Source organism: Lissotriton helveticus, chromosome 10 (genome assembly GCF_964261635.1).
Source record: "Lissotriton helveticus chromosome 10, aLisHel1.1, whole genome shotgun sequence".
In the NCBI taxonomy this organism is placed as follows: Eukaryota; Metazoa; Chordata; class Amphibia; order Caudata; family Salamandridae; genus Lissotriton; species Lissotriton helveticus.
In genome coordinates, this window is record NC_136071.1 from 730575205 (window position 1) to 730597814 (window position 22610).

General features: G+C 47.0%; 1 protein-coding gene across 4 annotated transcripts in view; it reads left to right on the plus strand.

The window, feature by feature from the left end:
- Positions 1–22610, plus strand: part of ZMYND11 (zinc finger MYND-type containing 11) — an 836880-nt gene that overhangs the window by 153067 nt on the left and 661203 nt on the right. Inside the window, exon 1 of one of the 4 annotated variants that reach the window (XM_078663283.1) lies at positions 7211–7505. The exons of 2 other annotated variants lie outside the window; for them this stretch is intronic. Coding sequence is in view for 1 of the 2 variants with exons in the window: in XM_078663282.1 (XP_078519408.1) it covers positions 7783–7840 (58 nt within the window). In the remaining variant the exon portion in view is untranslated. Of the gene's footprint in view, positions 1–7210; positions 7841–22610 lie in introns of those variants that run through there. One more of the 4 variants, XM_078663282.1, reaches the window with a different exon arrangement.

The following is a 22610-nucleotide window of genomic DNA, read 5'->3' on the forward strand; positions in this document are numbered from 1 at the left end:
TACTACAGTGCATTTCCCACTAAGCAATAACTTTTTTTTCTTCATTTACGCTGCCCATTATTTTATAGGTAGATACAGGATGGTCAAAGACCTAAAAAACATACAGAATATTTTGGGCTTATTTAGGAGAGGCTTGCATCGCCAGAGCATCACTTTTTTTGATGCTCAGGTGGCGCATGCATCTCAACCATACTTATGGGGCAGTGCAAAGTCACCCTGCGTGGCCTCATAGATATGGGTAAGATAAAGCAGCGCAAATCACTGCGTTGCCTTACTCTGCGTTAAGGAGGTGTTCCATGGGCTTTGTGTGGGGTTCCCACGCAACTCCCATGAATTTTGATGCTGCTCCAGATTTATAAAATCACGTAAACCTGGGCAGCACCCACTGGAGGCGTAACAAGGAGAAATGTTTCCATTTCTCCTTGTTTTTTTCCTCTTTCCATGTGTGCTGCATTCTGTAGCTCACATTGAAAGAGGAAAACACCCTCAGGATTGTTTAGGTGAAGGAAGGTGTCCCATCCCATTAAAAAATAATCCAGCCTATGTTGGTGCAAGGCAGTAATTTGTGCGCCAACACAAAGGAAAAGGACTGGAATGCACCATATTTGATAAATACGGTGCATTCCTGCCTTCACATTGGCATAGGGCCCCGCTGCAAGGAGACTTGCGAACCTGCCCCATGCCAATTCCTCGTAAATTAGACCCTTTATTTTTAGCTACACCTCTGACCACGCCCACTGACCTCTGGTTTGCTAAACACTGTTTAATATTATTTCTCCAATGTAAAAAATATTTGCTGTGGGAATTGTGGGCTGTTAGACATGCGGGTCTCTAGTTGGCAATGGTTTGCACCTTTGTCCAAGTAGGGACCCTTCCTTCGAGTCAGGGTAAGGGGGATACACTACTGAAATAACCCCTGTTCACCCCCATGGTAGCTTGGCATGAGCAGTCAGGCTTATCTCAGAGGTGCTGTGTAAAGAATTTGCACATAACCAACAGTAATCCAGTGAAAACACTACAAAGGGACACCACACCAGTTTTAGAAAAACATACAATACTTTATATATTCAAAACAAGACCAAAAAGATAAAAATCCAACACACGGTACTTAAAAAGGCAGCCATCCGAGGACGGCTAATTTAGATCATTATCACCTGCTTGGCTGAATGAAATTCAAATGTGCTTTATCAGTTAATAATGCAAGTGTTAAGGATGCTTAGGAGCAGTTCTGGCTCTGTGATGACAAAGCTTGGTTTTTTTTTTGTGAAAGTGCAAAGAATTAACAACTGGGCTAGGAAGTTCTTTCTTTTCATTTTAACTGCCTTTACACAGCCCTTAGTGCCCTTAAAGAGGTGTTAAAGGACAGTTATGTGAAAATAAATTGCATTACATACGCTCTGGTATTACTACAATCTACATTTTGAAAGCTCAATTTTATCATAAAACTATTTGCAGCATTCTATCTTACCCTGTGTGTAATGCAAGTATAAAAAATATTGACTTTACTTTGCAAGAATAACGTTAAAAATTCAGTTCCTTGGTGGGGAGGAGCCTAGCCTGTGATCGAGATGGCCGCCTAGTTTCTCGGCTCCGCCGATCCCAGCGCTCTTCACTATCATCCTGTCCCTGATCCTGCTCCTTTACTCAGCGACTGACATGCGGAACCTATCCTGATTCCGCCGGTGTGTCTCCCGGCGATTTCTGTGATGTATTGGCGGTGAAGCACCTCTGCTCCTCTCCCGGCCCTACATGGCAGTGAGACCGGGGCTTTGTTTGCGGAGCTGGCTGGATGCGACCACGGCAGTGGCGGTCATCACGGAGGAGGAGGAGCCGCTCAATTGGTGAGAGGCTGCCTGAGTTGTGTTGGTCGATGCTGCACCGCATCCCGCTCTGACATTTTGAGCGCCCGGATACATTGTGTCTGCTGTAACCACCCTGCACTATCGCCCGGCTTGGAAGTAGTCGGCGCGGTTTCTTTGTTCTCTCGGCCGGTGACGGACGCCATTTTTACACTGCACCTCGGCGACCGACGGTGAATCCTTGGCACTCGATTGGGATCCGGATGTTGGCTGAAAACGTAGAAGTCTGCACTGCGATGTCCACAGTCTCCCCCCCGTCTCTGACCCGAGGGTCACAAGTGGAGGGTCGGCATAGGGGTCTGTGTGCTGTGAGTGATGATGGCGATTGGCTTCCCGGGCGGCTATTATTCTGTGAGCCTGGTGTGGAAGACACTGCGATGCCCTCCCTTTCTGGGATACCGCTTGGGACCCGTGCTGTCCTGCGTGCTCTGGAGGCTGTGAGAATTGCTCTTTGTGCTCATGCCCGAGATCTGGGGCGCCAGCTCGATGCTATTTCTACTACGGGCGGTGCTTGCTCCCCAGTGCTGTACACTGCGCCACACCCTGAGCCTGCTCCTGTTGCCTTCCATGCCGAGGTGCCTATAGTGCGGTTGGCGGATGGTTCTGATTTGGCTGAAATGTCGACCACGACGGTCGGGGGGTTATCTGGAGTTCGTGGTTTCATAAACTGGCTGGTGTATCATCTCTGGGCGCCATGTTCGTCATCTCCTTTATGTGCTGGTGGTGTGACTTTTCATCCTTTCCGGAGACTGCTGTTGTCGCTCCTGCCTGCTGCTTCCGACATGCAACCGCACTGCCCTGTCTATGTCTGTATCACTCCTGGAACTGTGACTGTGCTTTGCGTGGACTTTCGTGGGCGACCTCCTATCCTGTGTTGGCCGTTTCATGTGCCCCTTTCATCCGCGGCACTGGCCGGACGGTTGGACTCCGTCGACTTATATGATCGCAGGGGGCAAGGTTGAAACAACTTTTTTGGGACGCTATTCCTTCCACTGCTGGGATTGTGCTAAGTGAGCGGGACATTGATTGCATCGACCGTTGTTATCCTGTTGTGGTGGGGCCGGGAGCGGGCGGCCGGGTACATATTTGTTGTTGTCTTCTTTTTCCGTTGATCCTTATCTCCTTCTTGTTTCATCCTCTCCTCCTCCACTTCTTGTACTTGTTATATCTTTCCCTTCTTTGGGGCAGTTCCGGGGCGACAGGCACGCTGTTTATGGGTTAGGCCGTAGCCATCACAGGGGTGCAGGGTGGCGGGTGTGGGGGGGGTTTGTTATTTTAGTTTATTTTGTTCTATGGTCCCTTTCGCTCTTTTCTAACTTTGGGAGGGTTCTTTCCTCTTTGTAGGGTTGGCTGTCCCTTGGCTTTGCACCTTCTTTTTCTTGGGCGTCTTCTTATGCCCCTGTCTTTTTCTTTTCTGGGGTGGGACTTTTGGGATGGTACCTGGACGAGTTGTTGAGTCTGTCATGACCTGTTCCTCGATATTATTGATTCGGTTGTCTTGCCTATTAAGTCGCTATAGTCTTTGCCCGCCTCAGTTCGCCATTGGGGTATGTCTCCCGTGTCTTTTGGAATTTTGTGTGTGGTGCTATTTCCTTGTTGCGACAGCCCCTACTCTCCTTTGAACATTTAAAAATGAAAACCTCTTATCCTTTGTTACGATGCCCGCGCCCTTGTTGGGTGTACTCTCACATATCCTGTTTACCGATTGATATGCATCTCTCCTGATTTTTTGGCTTCCTGTTTTGCGGCCGGCCATGTTGGTTGTGGGCCTGCGCCTGTATCTTCTTGTTTTTTTCGAATAAAGGTTTTCAAAAAAAAAAAAAAAAAAAAAAAATTCAGTTCCTTGAACTTGCTAACTCCGTCCGGTGCTACTGCGGTGCTGAGAACAGCAGAATCCAACAGTTCCGTCTGACCGCGCCAGTCGGCAGACTCGTAAACAGTACCTTTTCGTTGCGGCTGATCACGGTGGTGCAGGTCGGTTGTGGCAACTGTCACAGTGTGAAAAGGAGCAGTGCGGCGTGCTGTGCCCTCAGGTCGTGGTGCAGGAAGAGGCTCGGCGATGGTCGTCCAATGGCATCGGTGAGATCATGGCCGCGCTGCGGAGTGAAGGCAGCACTTGTTATGGTGCTGGCAGATCATGGTGCAAGCGACAATGCCGGTTGCGGGGAGCTGGCGCCGGTCGGTCCGGACTGCGGTGTGGGATGGGACAGTGCGTCGCAAGACTTATGAGCCGTGCCCCCAAGCTATGGTGCGGTCACAGGTTTTGACTTCAGCATGCAAAGATGGCATCGGTGAGACGAGGGCGGCGAAGTGAAGTGAAGCAGTGAGGAGTGCGGTTCCCACAGGTCACGGTGCAAGCAGCGGTCATCGTATGTGAGACCTGGGTTGCAGTTTGAGATGCAGCGCTGTCCTCTGCGGTGCCTTCAGGACATGGAGCCAGCAACGGAGTCGATTGCTTACCCCCCTCTGTGGTAACTGAAACCACGGGTCCAGAGGTGGTACCCAGAGGTTGGTAAAGTTTTGCGGTCCCTGAGACTTCATAACAAGAGGCAAGCTCTACTTCAAGCCCTTGGAGTTACTCAGCAACAAGTAAAGAAATTTCAATCCAGTCCTTTCACAGCCCAAGGCAGAAGCAGCAACTGCAGGCCAAACCAACAAATCAACAACACAGAAAAGGGGCAGTACTCCGCCTGGCAGTTCTTTCAGCGCTTCTTCTTGGCAGGTTCCTTGATTCCAACGAGTTCTAAAGTTCTGGCCCCCAATATTTAAACTCAGTTTCTCTTTGTTCATTTGGGCAGGGAGTGTCTGTGCCCAGTCCAAACTAGTTTCATCCTCTCTGGCCCAGCGTCCTGGCAGGAGGAGGAAACAGCATTGTCCAAGGCAGACGAGGCCCATTCAGGTGCAAGGAAATCTCCTCCCACTACTCTAAATACAGCCCAGCCCTTACTCATCCAAGAGAGACAGAACACACCTTGACCCCCCCCCCCCCCCCCAGTGGCTGTCTGATGAGAATGCACATCCCCAGCCTCTTTCACTCCAAAGCCAGATAGTCAATCCACAAACCCAGCAGAGGCACAAAGGGTGGCTAAGCAAGGACATACCTACTTTCTAAAAGTGGTATTTTCAAACACAGAACATAAAAATCATCTTTACTAAAAGATGCATTTTTAAATTCTGAGTTCAGGCATGCTAACCCCCATTTCTCCATCTTGTCCCAATGGGAAGATGTGCTTATAAGATATTATAAGTAAACTCCCAATCTATCCGATGGGACACATAGCCTTTCCATAGTGAAAAACGAAACACAATGTATTTCACTACCAGGACGTCACACACACCAGTACATGCCCTACCTTCAATATCCAAGGCACCCTGCCCACAGAGGTAAGTAAGTAAGTAATTTTATTTAGCATAGTTACTTAAAACCATTGCAATACAAAACATTAAAAGATTTTTTTTTTAAATGTAAAACTACATGTTCGGTAAAATCGGTATAACGCAGTCACAGTCCTTGGTTTGATTAGGCACAGGATATCTTCCTGTGCGATTGTTTTGATTCAGTTTTTGTTATAAAATATTTTTGATTTCCCAATGTCCTCATTTTCTCATGAGGTCAGCCATAACAGTGGGTGATGTAATGTTTAGTCAGCTATATCGAAACCCTTAGAGATTAATTTTTTGACATCTTAGGTATTGTGGGCCTACCTATGGGGTGACTTACATGTAAGGAAAGGGGAGATTAGGGCCTGTCAAGTTCACTTGCCTGGTCGACATGGCAGCTACAAACTGCGCACAGACACTGCCGGTGGCTGGTCTGAGAACCCTTTGCAGGGCTGCATGGGTGAGTGGCACAGTCAGAACTGCAGGCCCAACAGCCGCATTTGATTTACAGGCTATGTGCACTTTACTAGGGACTTACTAGTAAGTCAAACATGCCAATTTTGGATACACCAATTCATAATACAATGTACAATAGGAGCACTTAAACATTAACACTGAACACCGGTGGGAAAGTGCGCAGAGACACTAAACCAGCAAAAACTGTCAAAACTAGGAGGTCTGAAAGCAGAAAGATGGGGGAAACACACCAAAACATGCCAGGTCTAACGGGGGCAATTATTGTAGTCGATGATGAGTAGTACCACGTTCTAGAAATTTTTGTCAGAAGGGGTCCTTACGCCTAAAAAGGTTTAAGAAGGGGGTCTCGGCATCAAAAAGTTTGAAGACCCCGGAGCTAAAAGAAGAACTGCAATACATTGGATTGCAGCCAGACCTCCCATCCCGAGTGGAACAAGAAATGAAGGAGCTAGCAGAGTGTAATTGTATCAGTCTGAACTGTTTACAGTTGATTGATATACATTATTGCACTGCAATTGTTAGAAATGATTTGCAAGCGAATCAATTGAACTGTAGTACTATGCTTGAAGAGGTTAACGTGTGAGCTTTGATACGAACAAAAGTGCAATTATGCTACAGACGGTGGATTAAGTGGCTAATCGATAAGTATACGGAATATTCCGCAGAACATCATAATTACAGTGGCCACGACTGACACCAGTACGAAGAATTTTAGAATCGTATGGCTACATTTCTAGCCGCCATAAATGTATCCACTTCTGTAATGGTCTGTTCCCGAACATCTACAGCCCCATCGCCCCCAGAATTTCAAACCCATACACTACGTGAACCCCATAAACACCCCTCGAACATCTCACCATTTTCCTCGATCAGGTTTAGAGACAGACACCCCACTTTACCCGTCTCGAAAACATTATTTTTCACTCTTTTGACTACCTTCCAATAGTAGCCGCCCACCTACTAGTTTCGGTATTCTTAGAATCATCCTAAGTGTCTCCCTCGCCTGTATCGCTATCGGAAAAGGAATTGCCAAAATGCGAGAAAGAGTCGCGGTTAAAGCTGGCAGTGAGAGACGCAAACTCCATCACCCAATGCCTCTTGTTTACCTCCCTCCAGAACATCATGGTGGAGTTTTCCTTGTCCTTTCTCACCTTCAATAAGAATTATTGCCTACTGAGAACGGCCATGTTATGGAAGACCCGAGGCGCTTCGAGCGGTGATAGTCCTAGCTCATGCCCTACCTCAGCACACCCGAGGGCGCTTCGGCCACCAGTGCTCAATGGGACAAATGAATCCGCAACAGCGTCACGAAACCGGGCTCAAGACTGAGGCAACATATAGAGACGATGCCCTCAGATTCGCTGCAATCGACGTGATCCCCATCTGTCCTGCGGCTAAATGCCACTTTATTGTCACTCCTCAGTAAGAACTAGACGGTGCCAAAGGAATGCCGGAAGGAGCCCCAGGAAGCGACGTGCTCGTGACGCAAGATTCGGCCGGGTGGTTCTCGTCGGCGGAAGTCTTCTCACCCTAGCTTGCGGTGCACGGAGACGAGGGATGGTGGGGCCACAGGAAGCTAGCCGCTCGTGACGCAGTGAACAGGCCGGGTGGTTCTCACCGGCGGAAGTCAACTCACCAGAGTCGTTGTGCACGGGAAAGAGTGCTCCAAGGGGCCACAATCTCCTCACCAACAGCGGCCCCTTCGTATGGCCGGGTCACAGGAGTCTTCCAGCTGTCTCGGCTCAAGACACTGGTGAGAGGAACCGACGGAGGAGGGACGCGCAGCAGGTACATTTCTGTGCCAAGTGCACCTCTGCATTGTATTGCATTGTGATGCACTTGTATTTTCTGCAGCGACTCGTTCCTTAGACGCAATGCCAAAGCATTCTGAAGGGAGGAACCCTGTTTCCTCAAGCTATGTGGAAAACCGCGGCCTCGCTCCGTTCCTGCAGGCCTGATCTAACAGGGGCTACAGTGAGTGCAATGCTAGCCCACCGACTGATCAGGGCAGAGCAGCTATGTTCAGTGTCACCCCGGAACCGCACAGCATTGGACCGCTGCCGGTATGTTCAGGTCTCTCTGCAACTGGCCCCGGGCTCGAAACGAAGTCGATGACATGACAAGTATGTCCCCCTTACGTTTTCTCAGTTTCAAAGCAATTCCTACTTTTGTCTGGCTTGGACCAAATTATTTAGTTAGATGTCATATTGATGTAAATCTCCAGCCAGCATATATCTTTTGTTGGTTTGTATTTCAGTCAATCCAGTGTACTAAAGGGGAATTTTAAGTACCACGTACGTGAGACTCCACTGTCACATACGATTTTTCCAGAATTGGAAGTCTAATTTAAAAGAAGTGACATTCAAAGTGAAGTTCGTGAGAATCAATACCGTCAGACCAACTGCACGCCCCATGTAAGGGTTTTGTTTGGTATGGTACAACACCAACTCTGACTGTATGTCAGACAAGCAGTGGCGAACCTGAACATTTTGAACAGTGCACATGCATTCCAAACTTTGTCGAATAGGTTGACACCTGTGTGCCTGTATAGAGCATACTTAAGCCATGGTTTGTTTACTTCTCTTTCTATGGAAAACCAAAGTATCAAAACAAGCAGCAGCTACAGGTTGCCGATGTAAACTATCACATAATTGATAACGGTGTCAAAACTCACATATCCTGTCTCCATTCCACTTGTAAATTCCTCTGAGTTAAGCATCTGCTGCAGAGATCAGTCTGTAACCCACATGTCACTCATGCCTTAAATGTAGTGGTCTGTGAATGATTACAGATAGAACTAGTCTGCCCTGCTGTGAGTGTTCTGCAGGGAATAGAAGATTGCATTTGCCACGTTTACCTGTTCTGCGAGGATACAAAACTTGCACTGTTCCTACCTGATTTGGATGTGTCCTATGATGGAGAAAGATTATTCTGTTTCTGCTGCACCTTTCCTGTGAAGGAGGGAAGCTTGCACTATTTATGCCCATGGTGTACCTGTTCTATACGTAAGGGGTATTTCCACTGGTGTTGCCCCATCTTATTAAAAAACAAACCATATATTGAATGCACTGGCATATTATGCCTTTTAAACCATGGCCTGTTTTACAATATTTTATGTGAGATGTAGTCCTGAGGTAGGCACCTACCTCCATAGGTGAATATTTGAGTGTTGACACATGTCTACAGGAAAGAGAACAATGTCTGTTGTTTGACCCGTATATTTTTAAACTTATGTTAGGGAAGCACAAGTAAAAACATTTTAGCTCAATTACACACATTTTTAAGTTAGGTGTGACATCTGTCAAAGGGAGAACATAAATGTTGAATAAAGGACATAACCTCACCCAAAAAGTGGAACCCATAGCAGTAAACAGTAGCACTCTTGATTTCTTTCTAGTGCTAGATGTGGTACCCATTTCTTAAACGTACAATGCTAGGTAGGTGAGAATTCACATCCTATGTGCGTACATGAATGTACGGTAATTCCATAAGAGGTTTACTGTTTCTTCGGCAGTACTGTATTTCTTGTAGTTTTATACCCTTTACAAAGAATGTACAACAGTCCTTCAACTCACCACTCTCTCTTAAGTACATTAGCTACTAGTGTTGCGCTTGGTCTGTATGTATGAGAGAACAGTATGATATTACTCCTGCTACATGGCCTTCACTTATTTTTTTGAGTTGGGTAAGGTTTGCACTGCAATTGGCTATGTAGTACCTTTCTGTGTTGCAAACCTCAAATAAAAAATTTCCACTACACGAGTGACAAAATAATTTGGATTGCCAATGTTTTTTTAATGCATGATGTGAATGAAGAAGTGAACCTACATACAATATGGGAACAGAGTTTACTTTTGGTTTTATATATGAAACAAGCAGTTTCTGGAATGGAGTAGACGACTTTGTCATATTTTAAAATATAGCTGACCAGTGGCTCCCTGATATATATATTGTAACACCTTCGGGCAATTTTAGCCAACATCACTTTGCATACAGGAGTTTTGAGCCCAGAATGAAAGATTTCAGTCCAAATCTATAAGCCCCAAAATGTAACACACTGCTGAAAAGTCAGGACTGTATTGTATGTTATCAAGTGTACTTGTGATCCAGCGGGTACCAGCCTCAGATACTCCAACACCATATACTCAACTGGGCCCATTAAAACACACACACTCTCATAGGCTAGCACATACCACTGGAAGGTCAATTTTATAAATGTCTTTTTATAAGATTAGTTACCTGTCTAATTTAACTAATCTTTCACTGATCAAAAAGTTCTTTCCTCAGGTCAATGGACCTATTAGTTGGAATTGGTTGATGGTGAAATGATATACATTTTTATTTCTTATTATTTGAAAATAACCACAGACTCGGGAAAAGTTTAAATGTTTTATCTAGTTAATTCATGTGTGCCAAAACAAGAATACAGTATGAACTCCGTCTTCCCAGGAATGAAAAATCAATTCATTAATCAGTCACCTATATGAGAATGAGGTTTCAAAATGACAGTACTCTGGAAAAAGAGGATAGTGAGAGCAGTACATTGACATACTACACAGAATTTTAATTACCTAGCATGGTGTGGAAACCAACCCCGTGGCCAAGGAACTGGAAGGGTCCCCTGAAAAGGATCAGGAGACAGACTTCAGGACAGGTCTCAGGACAGGATTCAGGACAGAATAGACGACCTCTTCTAGATGCAGCGATTCCACCGCACCCCTCTCTGACACTATCTTCCTCCTCGATTCTTCCGCTATCTTCTTCTAATTTGCCTAATTTCTCTCTTCGATTCTTCTGCGATCTTCTAATTATTTTGCTCAAATTCTAAATCTGCAAATCGATTCTTCTTCAGCATTCGTTCTGCTCTCGTACAGCATCCCATTCTCTCAGCATCACGAGCCAATGTAACTAACTAACTAAACGACCTCAAATATACCTTTCTTTGCTCATGTACCACCCATTAATGTTTCAATTTTATGAAACTCCTAATTCTGATTGGACAGGCAAGGGGAGGGATGATCATCACACCATACTAAGTTTTAATAATTTTCTTTGGTTCTTTGTTTAATTCTTATTCCCAAACTTTATTTCCTACCCGTTTTCACATCTTTATCAGACAAATGTATACATTTGGTGCCTGTCTTTACTCAGCTTTCAGGATGTCCATCAGGTTCCCAGGCAATGTTGCAATGATAACCTTGAATGGAATTCAAGTTCTATATCATGGCTTCTCGGCTGGTTAACACTGCTGTGCGAAAATCATGTGTGACACAGACTTCTGCTTCACTGGGAGGCCCAAATACGAACTAATCAAGAAGTCAAAGAGAAACATATTAATTTCAAATAAAAAATGATTTCACTGTATACCACCTATCTCTACTCTCATCACATTTACTTATAAAAACTCTCCCCGCATTAGCACTTAGTAAATAGCTTATTTTAGTTTCGGAAAAGCAGATGCTTAGCATGTGGGCTTTCAAGCGGCCATATTAGATGCATTTCCGCAGATGCAAAGATTTCCCCTCCAAGCAAAGACTCGTCATTCTGCATAGATGCAGTTGATGCATGCGCAGTACATTTTCCTGCGTTAGCAGCCATTTTATGTTTTTCTCGGGTTACTTGTTAATAAAACGCGTATGCAAGCTTCATCTTGCTAAAAGTGTAATGTGCAAGTTAATTTACAAAATACTTTATTAATACAGTGTTATGAGTTATATGAAAGGATTGCATCTGAGCAACTCTCTTTTATACGAGTCCTTGCTCCATCAATCCCCTCTCTGATGGCGCAATGCCATCACAAAATGACCCATTACCAAACCAGATGCCAAATTTAGCACATCTCAATTCCCTTTTCTGTCTTTTCAGTCCCTTCTTCATTTCTATCTTTTAAATTTATCATCTTTTTGTATAGCTCGCCTTTCATTTCTTCTACCTGAATTTCTTCATACTTTCTTTTCTTTCCCTTTTCATTTACTTCATATCTCCTTCTATTGCTGCAACATTTGCGCCATGTAATTATTGCTAAGACTATCAACTTCCAGTGGTTTCAAATCTTCTTTCAGTTTCAAGATATTTTTAATGTATCATCCAATTTCTACACTTTTGTCAGAAATATAAGTGCAACAATGTTGCGCTTTCCGTATTTTACAGACTCCGCCTTCTTTTGCCAATGCTATATCAAGAACAAGTCGATTTTGAAAAATCATTGATCTGATTGCTACAATTTCTGTATTGATCATTAAGAACCCTCCAGCAGTATATGTCGATAGACGATCAACTACTGTAGATAATTGACACATTTTCTGTGAATTCAGAAGAACTCCCACTGAAGGGATCGATGCACTGAATATATCACCTACTATTTCTGAAAAACTAGCTATTTTCCTACGTGCTAGTTCATTTTTGTTAGGTTTTGCCTACGCAATGCGTACGAAGTACGCATGCGCTAGCAAAATCTAATGCTATCTCTATGTCGGGTCGGGTATCCGCCCCCTCCTCCCATTGGCTAGCTCCATAAATGGAGGCTAGCCATTGGTAGAGGGCTCTGTCTGTCAATCCCAGACCAGATTCGGGGGCGTTCCCGAGAATTTTTCCCTTTTGGCTACGTCACGCGACGTCAGCCGGGAACGCCCCTGAATCTGGTCCGGCATTGCCGGCGCCTGCCTTCCTGCTTCCTGTGGAATCGCCCCTTCCGACTGTACAACCCCCACATCGGGGATTTCACTCGCTGGCTCCGCGGGCTGTTGCTGATGTTGTGCATCGGGGGTTGCGGGCCTGTCTCGCAGCCCGAGCCGCTGCTGCTGCTGAAGCTGCTGCAATCTTAGGCACCATATCCGTGTCACTTTCACCTTCACCTTCGCCTTCACTGCTCCCAGCAAGGTAGGTTCTTATCCTGTTCCCTTCACTCGCCGTAGGAATTGCTTTATAAATATAACGAAGGACCGCCAAACTGATAACAGTGCTGAGAGCGGTTATTCTATTATATGCCGGTTTCTCAGTTTCTTGGCATTTATTCTCTGGCAGACCCATCTCCAAATCAAGGGGCTCTATATTAGCATCCGCATTTATGGCATCAAACCATTTCTTCAAAAGGATTTGTCAACGTTGCTTAGGTTGGCCGTTGGAGCCCTGAGCTTGTGTGCATTACGGTCTCAGTCAACCGCCATCTTGCTTCCTCGGTGCAAACGGAGGATCTCTCACTTCCCTGGTCCCCGCTGAGCCACAGGAAACCCTACCAGGACCCACACACTGCTTCCGGTTCCAGGCAGGACGATGAGCTACAGAAAGGGAAGACGGATTACTTACTGATTGAAGATGGGACCTAATGCTATTCAGGAAATTTACAATTGTTGCACGCTGCCCAACTTCGGCTCCTCGCTCTGCCATCCACCCTGGTGAATGGTCAGTGCTGCGGTGAAAGAGCACCAGAGATCACTGCTAGCACCATCCCACCATCCAGGGTAGGAGTTCTACCGGAATCCACCCGAAGATCAACTTCACGGACCCAATGCAGCAGTCTCCTACCTGATCATCCTTACTCCGCCCTTCAGCAGCTTTGGTGGTGCAAGCAACCACCGTGAGCCACTCCAGCCCATATAACAGCTGCGAACGTGAAGTCACAGAAGTGTTCCTGCTGACTTCCGCCTGGACTATCTCTTCTCCGAGTCTTACATCGTTAATCTGTGCGCAGGCTACCACCTGGAGACCTGCGAAGGGGGTGAGTGTGGCATGAGGGGCTAAACCCTTATCTGTATGTTTAGCATGCCCTTCTCTGTCAGGGGCAGGTGACCACAACTGTCAATGGTGGAAGCTGACATGTCATGGAGCAACCTCCCGCGTCCTCTCTCCATCTCCCTCCTCATCTTGGCTTCTTTTTCTATCTTTTACTCTTTCTGTTTTCTGCCTTCTCACTCCATTCTGCCCTTACTTTTCTTCCTGCCTTCCCTCTCTCTTTTTTTTTTTTTTTTTTTTTTGGTAAGACTTTATTAGCATTTGTCAAACTTGCAGTAATTGTATAACACAATGGAGGGAATGAGTTCTTGGTCAGCCAAGGTTATACATTGTGACACAGCTATTTAGCCGACATCCTTCCGGTCCGGCAGCAAATGTTTGACAAAACACATAAGGCAATCATGATATATCAATAGTTGGTAAGACGTCTTACTGTTTTATGCTTTTTATAACAAACAATCCAAACTTTAGACTCATGCCAATAAGGACAGTTACGTCGAATCTACCCATATATCCCAGTGTCACTTAATTAGGACCAGGTTCCTACGCTATCACCCCTCTCCTTCCCCACACCCGCTCCACTGGTATCCCTGGCACTCGACCCCTAACTTCGCCAGTCTATCCACCCACTCCCTTCAATCTAGTCCTCCAGGTCTTCACCCTCGTCTGAGCTATCGTCCTCATCCTCCGGGAGCGGCTCACAGAGGTCCCCCCTATACTTATTCCAAGCCACCCACATTGCATTCCACTTGCGCGGGTTAGCCCTCATTTTGTAAACTGCACGTTCAACAACCATCAGTTTGTCCATCGTTCTACACCACAACGCCAGCGTAGGGATTTCCGCCACACCCCACCTCTGCGCAATGTCGCGCTTGGCTACCATAGTCCCAATGGTGACCCACTGCCGTCTCCGGTGCGGCAGGTCAACCCCCTCCCACACATTCAGAAGGCATAGACGTGGGTCTGGCGGTATGGAAGTGTCAAGGGTTTGGGAAATAGTGCGCATGATTTGCCGCCAGTAATTCGAGATAAGAGGACATTCCCAAAGTGTGTGTAGTAATGTTCCTTCCTCCCCACATTCTCTAAGACAATACGGGGTTTCTGCCCTATGCATTTTGTGTAGTGAGGACCTGGTGTAGTATACCCTGTGCAGTATTTTGAGCTGTATCAGCCGGAATCGGGCCGACACACCCGCCTCCCGTGGCGATGCCAGAGCGGCATTCCATTCCACCTCATCCATGGACCCTAACTCAGATTCCCACCGTTCCTTCAACTTCTGCAAGGGATCAGGCAAATTATTCAATAACTTGCGGTACGTGAGTGAGGTGGCGCGTGTTTGCATGAATTCCGTGAGGAGACGGTCCTCCAGAGGCGAGGAATCCGGGATTTTAGTGCCCGGCTCAATGACCGCCATGAGTGCATGTCGAATCTGTATGTATCGGTAAGTTTCATTGGGACCTAACGCATATTGTTGCTGCAGGTGTGGAAAAGGGATCATTCCCGTAGAAGTCCATAGGTCTCCCACTGTCGATATGCCGATATTATCCCACTGAGTAAAACCTTTACTTGACCTAAGACAGCCCAATTGTGCAGTGTCCCACAGTGGAGTAAGTTTGGTTAAGACTCCCTTCCACTTAAGTCGTGTCAGTGCCCTGTGCCAAATAGTGACCGTGTGTTTGGTTGGACCGAGCAGCGTCTTCGCAAGGGTAGGAGTATAAAGCGGGGCCAGCAAACTGTGTGTCCCTAATTGCGTTCTATCTGAGAAGTATGCCGGGTCATTCTGTGGAACGTGTAACCAGTGATTAATAACTTTGAGTTGCGATGCCCAGTAGTAGAGCTCAATATTAGGTAAGGCTATCCCTCCGTCGTACCATCCACGGTTAAGCTTCGTGTGCGCAATCCTGGGTGGACGTTCTCCCCAGAGCAACTCGGAAATCAGCGCCGTCACTTTACGGAAATAGGATGGTGGAACCAGGATCGGGGTGTTTTCTAGCACATACAGGAGGCGCGGTAAAGCCTTCATTTTGAATAGCGCCGCGCGCCCCAACAGCGTAAGGGGCAAGGTTTTCCAGTGTCGCACATCCGCCCGTAGACGGGTAAGAGGGGGCGCCAAGTTCAAGTCATAGAACGTAGCCGTGTCACTGGTGACCCGGATGCCCAAGTATTGAAACGAGGCATCAGCTATAACCAGCGGGCAGTTATCGGGAAGGAGTGGTACCGGGCCTTTCAGCACGTAAACGACTGACTTCGTCCAGTTAATCATGTATCCGGAGTGTAATCCATGTGCGTCGCAGATCGCCAGCAAATTCGGGATGCCCGTGTCCGGGTGGGACAGGTAAATTAGCATGTCGTCGGCATATAGGGATATCCTGTCCTCCCAGGCGTCCTCCCACGTGAGACCTTTTAGCAGGGGAGTGGCCCTAATGACAGTAGCCAGTGGTTCCAGCACGAGGGCGAACAGCAAGGGGGACAGTGGACATCCCTGACGCGTCCCTCTAGCCAAGGGAATCGCTCGAGAGATGTGGCCGTTGGCCACTACGTGTGCCACCGGATCCGGGTAGAGTAGTTTGATCCACGAAACGAATTTGGGACCAAAGCCCATACGAGCCAGGACCGCGAAGAGGTACTGCCATTCCACCATATCGAAAGCCATTCTGGCGTCTAGTGACAGAATGGCCGCCGGTTCCTGCAGTAAGTGGGCTCGCGCCATCACCCCATGCACGCGTCAGAGGTTAAGTGCCGTGCTTCTGTGTGGCATGAAGCCCCACTGATCCGGGTGGACCAGACATTGCAAGTGTGGGGTCAGTCTGTTCGCAATGAGTTTCGCCAGTATTTTAGCTTCAGCATTAAGCAGTGAAATCGGGCGATACGACGTACATTCCGCGGGTGGTTTACCTGGTTTTGGGACAGTCACTATGGTTGCTACCCGTTGATCCAGGGGCAGAACCCCCGTCTCCCTGCACTCCGCGAACATGGCCAGGAGTGGCGAGCTCAGGGTGTCAGAGACTGACTGGTACCACTCAACTGGAATCCCGTTAGGGCCGAGCGCCTTGCCCGTACGTAATGCACCAATGGCCGCCCGGAGTTCTTCCTCCGTCAGATCAGCCTCCAATTCAGTCATCGCTTCCGAAGGTAAAGTTGCGACCGGTATGGTTTGCAGCGCTGCTGCCGCAGCTTCCGCAGTGACAACCTCCAGTGGGGTGTAGACCGTCTGGTAGTGGTCAGCCAGGATCTCGATAATTTCGGAGGGACGTGTATGGGGCGTACCCATCGGATCCATTAATTGTAAAATGTGCCTGCCGCCCTCGTTCTTCCTATCTAGCCAAGCCAGTAGTTTGTTGGCCTTGTCTCCCACATCATAGACTCTTTGCGCAGTCATCTCAATGTTTTCCACCGTTCGCTTTCTGAGGAGATCGGTATGCAACTGTTGGCGGAGGTGGAGTGTGTGGCGTGTGTCTTCCGTCGGGAGCGCCATATGGGCCGCATTAGCTTGCTCCATTTGCAGCTCCAGAGCCAGCAGGTCAGCTTTCTGCTCACGTTTATGCCGCGTTATCGCTGCAATCGCCTGGCCCCTGAACACTGTTTTATATGCTTCCCACAAAGTCGTAGGGGAGGACACCGTGCCTAAGTTTTCCGCGAAGTATAGCTTGGTTGTGCTAGGTCTGCTCGGATGAGGGTGATTTCCGTCGAGATCGAACCCACCGTGGTCTGGACTTGCGTGAGAGCTCTCATTACGTCGTCCAGGGTTGCCTTCTTCGACCCCGCAGTGTCCGCCGGTCTCGTAGATGCATGCCGTCCTTCCGCCGGAGGGGAGGCCGTTTTATCACTGGTGTATCTCTCGATACGTGTCTGGGTCGTGCCGCCCTTGGCGCCCTTTCCTGCCATGATGACCACTGTATAGCGCAGCAGGTCAGTTGGTGGGACGGATCAAGAGAGATAAGGTCAGCCACGGGCCCGGCCCCACCTGCAGCACTGCCAGGGCAGACAGTCGGATGTAGAAGGGGATCACGCCCCCAACGATGGTGGAGAGTCAGCCACGGTACGTGTGCCCCGCCAGGCTTTCCGCCCCCTCCGGTAGCTTCACCCCAATTACGTCTGCAGGGTCACAGCTATGGAGCAGTGCGGGGTCCCACTATGGCTCCGGGGCGCCACTGGGAGCGCCTTGTGTCTAGTGTGTCCCTGGGCGTTACCACGGGCCCATGTTATGGAAGTTGGTAGGCAGTCACCGGTCCACCATTTGTGTCCCCCAGTACTGGAGTCGCGCAGATTTGCGTTGCAGGCGTAGCGCCTGGTGCTGCCTCCCTGCTAAACGCACGCAGGTGGTGGAAATGAGGGGGGGGGGGGAGAGCTCCCAGGTACTCCGCAACCCCCGCGGATCTTGCCCGCTCCGGTGGTAAACACTGCTGGCTCCTCACCTTACCCCTCCAGCTCCCTCCTCACAGCGCCTCGGTCCACGACAGGTCCTCCGCCCCACCAGCTGCGCAGGACAGCGTGGGCGCTGCACCGGTAGAGCCAGCGTAGGCAAGAAAGGTCGCCGAGCCTTCTGCGGGGTCTCCTACCAGTCCCGGCCACTTCCGGTCTGTCACCGCCGGGCCGCACACACTTCCGGCCGGGCGCGCTGGCAACTGGCTTCCCCGGTCTCTGGCCTGTGGTCTGGGCTCGCTGATCCTCGGTCGTAACTCAGCCTCCCGGCACCCGATTTCCTCCCGGTTGCTCGCCGCCTGCACCGCCCGGCTCCGGGCCCTCGGTGCCCCCGCCTCAGGCACAATTCTGCCACGGATGTATATTCGGATCGTCAGAGAGGCCGCTTCGTGATCGGAGCTAGTCCTCTACGCTGCCGCCATGTTCGGCCGCTAGCTACCTTCCCTCTCTCTTGATCTCTCTCTCATGCGTCCTCTCTCCTCCTCCTTATCTATCATGCTTCTCTCTTGCACTCTCTCGCGTGCCTTTCCTCTCTATTTGCCTTCTCTCACTCTCTTCTTTCAGTCACCAACTCTCTCTCCTTCTTTTCTTGCCCTCTCTCCTTTTTCATCTCTCTCTTCTTCCTACCCTTCATTTCCATCTCTCCATTTCTCTCTCCTTCTTGTCTTTCTTCACAATTAACTCTGAGGGCCTGATGTACATTGCCAGACAAGGGGGGGGCTCTCTGTGTGTGGGCGGGGGGCTCTCTGTGTGTGGGCGGGGGGCTCTCTGTGTGTGGGGGGGCTCTCAGTGTGTGGGGGAGGCTCTCAGTGTGTGGGGGAGGCTCTCAGTGTGTGGGGGAGGCTCTCAGTGTGTGGGGGGCTCTCAGTGTGTGGGGGGGCTCTCAGTGTGTGGGGGAGGCTCGCAGTGTGTGGAGAAGGCTCGCAGTGTGTGGAGGGAGCTCGCAGTGTGTGTGGGGGGCTCGTAGTGTGTGGGGGGCTCGCAGTGTGTGGGGGGGCTCTGTGTGGGTGTGTGTTGGGGGGCTCTCTGTAGGTGTTTGTGGGTGTCATTTGCGAAAGATAAAGCTAGTGGCATTGCAAATGACAATGCCATTTATTTATGTAAAAAAAAACATAAATAAAAATGTCAAGAGCATTGCCAATAGCTCAAACTTTAACAAAGGCAAAACCATTGCATTGTAAATGCTTGTTTTAATTGCTTCCAGTGATTCTTTTCACATGACTTTAGGGAATACTATTCCAAAATAGCAACTCCCGTATCATCGGGCAGGCAGCCTAAAATAAGCTTTATTCCAGCACACATATTAAATTCCAGGAATTATTGGATCTGTTCCCCCTTTTAGTCCCCATCCTCCAATGATCAAAAAGTTATGTTCACATTCACTGGAACCAGTAAATACATTGTTATAGTCCGTCTTTAATCTATGGAGACAGACCTTCCCTTTCTTTTTAAAATCTAGGGACATCGCAGCATGAGTCTTGCCAGGTGTATACATTTCCTCTTTTTCAGCCCCTTGAGGAATCTGAGGTTTCTTTTCAGAAACCTTTCTTTGGAAGTTCTGTCTCCTTTCCTCTACTAAATTCAAAAATACCTTTCCTTCTTCGTGTACTAAACATGTTAAATTGATTTCATGTGCTTCTGCTATATCTATTGCTTTCATAGTTAGAAAATATTCACCCATAAACTGTGCATCTTTAGTACTAAGAACTGGATTCATATTCTTGCGAATAGGAATCTCTGAAAATATCACATCTACGTTTGAATAATAATACTGTAATTTTCCTGTTCTATAAAATAAACTTGTTAATATACTACATGAAATACCATATATTAACGGTAAATGGTAATATGTAACACATTCTGCTATTGATGCTGGTAATTTCATACATACATAACAATCACTAACCTCCATAGTGTCTATATATTGAACTAATAGCATTGTGAATACATTTAAAGCAGTGTCATTATTAGGCACAGTGTGATGTAAATCTACCTCATCTGGTGCTTCTGATTCTACTCTGTTTCCCTTTAGGTTAGCAACCCTTTCATTAGTATCTGTTTAATTTTTCTTTTCGGTCAACATAAAATGGGACCGCTATTGTTAATACTAACCAGATTATAAGTACTAAAAATATGCTACATATACATATTCTACTTCTTTATACAATTTCGTTTTGATCTTCCAGCAACCTTATCATCAGCCATTTTAATTTAAGAATATTTCTCTCCTTTTCTTTGCCCTATGTTTATGAATTTTACTTATTTGATCTTCAAGGGGGTCTCACTTCTCCTTCAATCTGTTCAATTATTTCTTCGTCACTCATCATTTAAATCTAGATTTTCAAATTCTTGAAGAATTACATAAATCCACTCTGGAACCTTAAACTTATTGTTCAAAATACGCAGTCTTTGACTCCTTCGTCTAGGTTTTTCAGTCAATTCCCCAGACTGACTGGAGATTTCATTTACTTACTCAGGTTCTTCACTTATTGTTTTTAGGTAATACTTTCGTCTTTTAACACCACCTGGCCAATTATCACCTTTTCTGACCCTTTTGGCTTGTACTGCGCTTTCACTTTCTTAGTCTCTTTCGAGTATTTATTTATTTCCGTTATGTTGTAGCACAATTTGATTATCTTTGTCTTCAGAGTCCCTCTCTATCTGTCCTTGTTCAGGGCTTATAGTGGCGATGTCATCTGCCTGAAATGTTCTTCTTCTATCTGGTCCTGTTCAGGTCTTATTTCGACTTCATCTTCTTCTTCCTGAACTTGTTCTTCTTTTTCTAACTGGTCCTGCTCCGGTCTTATCACACTTTGCTTATCTGCAGCCTGAACTTGTTCTTCTAAGTCTATCTGTCCCTCCTCAGGTTCATGAATGTGTTGGTTCACCTCTATCTGAGCATATTTTTCTCTCCTTGTCTGATCCTGCTCAGGGTCTCCAACACCTTTTATTTACTCCTTCCTGAGCTTGTTCTTCTACACCTGTCTGTTCCTCTTTAGTTTCTTGCCTTTCTAATCTTGTTCTGCTTCTTGTTTTAATAACCACCTCAGGTATGTCAACCACTGGTATCCAGTCTTCCTGACTTGTGCTCGGTTGTTCTTGAACAGCTACTTCAGAATCTGTTATTCTTGATTCTTCAGCCATACAACCTTCAGCCCCCTCAACTGCTTGTGTCAGTTTTGGTTCTTCTTCCTCAGGGACTGGTACCCTTTTAGTATGACTGGCATGGATCCAGTTGGGAAATCCTGCACATTTCACTGCTGTCGTTGTAACCAGTATAACCTGTTGCAGCTTTTCCCACCTGGGTGCTAGGCACGACTCTCAAGTGTGATTCTTCACTACCCCCCAGTCTCTGGGATTTAGATCATGTGCTTGATCCAGCTGCCTGACCTTCTCCAACCTGGGGAGAGATAGAACGCACTAGGTCAGCCAATCCTTTACAATAATCTACTACCAGGTCATCAGTTATACTCAACAGCTTATGTCCTGGTATAAATGCTAATCTCATTGCTCTTTCCATGAGGATTTCATGGGGGCTCAATCCTGTGTTTCTATCAGAAATGTTTGTGAGTCCCATCAGAACAAGAGGTAATGCAACTGGTCAATGCAGTGATGTGGATGCACATACCTTTGCCAGTCTTGACTTGATTGTGCCATTCAATTGCAATAGATTTGCAACACATAAGGAACTCCTGGAATTGGTGCCTTATCCCTTACTTCTGAGCTTAGGAGATCCAGACTCTATTTCTAAGATGCGTAAGTAGCTTTGTTTTACTAGGAGATTTTGTTGCAGTACAATTCCAATTGTCATATATGAAAACTCAATTTTGAAACAAAAGCATTGGAATTCAGAGAACAAGACATGAGATCCTGTTGCCATTGCCTTTGTCTAAGGCTTTTCAAGTTGCCTCTCCCAACAGATGTGACCATCCTACGGGCTAAGAAGAAAATAATGTTTACAATGGCTTTTTCTCCTCTTCCTCCTTAGCCAATCAAAGGAAGCAAACTTTCAAATGTATCTAATTCATGTGTAGTTAATACAAAGCTTTACAAGATCACAGTTTAAGAAACAGGTTTAACTATAAAATAGCTGTTAGTTTAAACTCAAAGAGCAAATTTGAATCCCTGTGAATAAAAACAAACCCAGTCCCACTGAGAATTTAAGGGAACGGGGCACATCGTTTAAAATTTTTTTTTAAAACTTTATTTTTCAGGTTTTCACAAAAAACATAAAAGAAACCCCCCACCAAGGCATCGTTAAATACATTTGCACACAGTTCGACATTCTCATTATGGCACATCTCGGATTAGGACAACATCTGAAAGCACACACGTTTATGCAGTACAGCAGTATAACAAGCAGGTAACATATGCTCTCGTGAGGAAATCAGGCCAGACCCATTCTCATGCATTGTTCGAACAGCCCTCAAGTGGCCCCTCCCTCCTCACCCACAGATTCTTGCTCAGAGAATAAATCGCCACTAGTCCCTTCCGAGTCACTATGTGATGAGTGCTCTACTGCAGCCAACCCTGACATACACATGGCTCGCCACGCCAGCAGGTCCTCCTGCAATTTCTCATCCCTCCTAGTATGTTGCATGTGTGTTTCCTCCGTGAGTGACCATTCCCTCACATCCTTGAGCCATGTGTCTATATCTGGGGCCCTCTGTCCCATCCATGTGATGGCGACCCTCCGCCTAGCTAGCACAAGCATTAATTGCAACAATTTATATGAAAGCT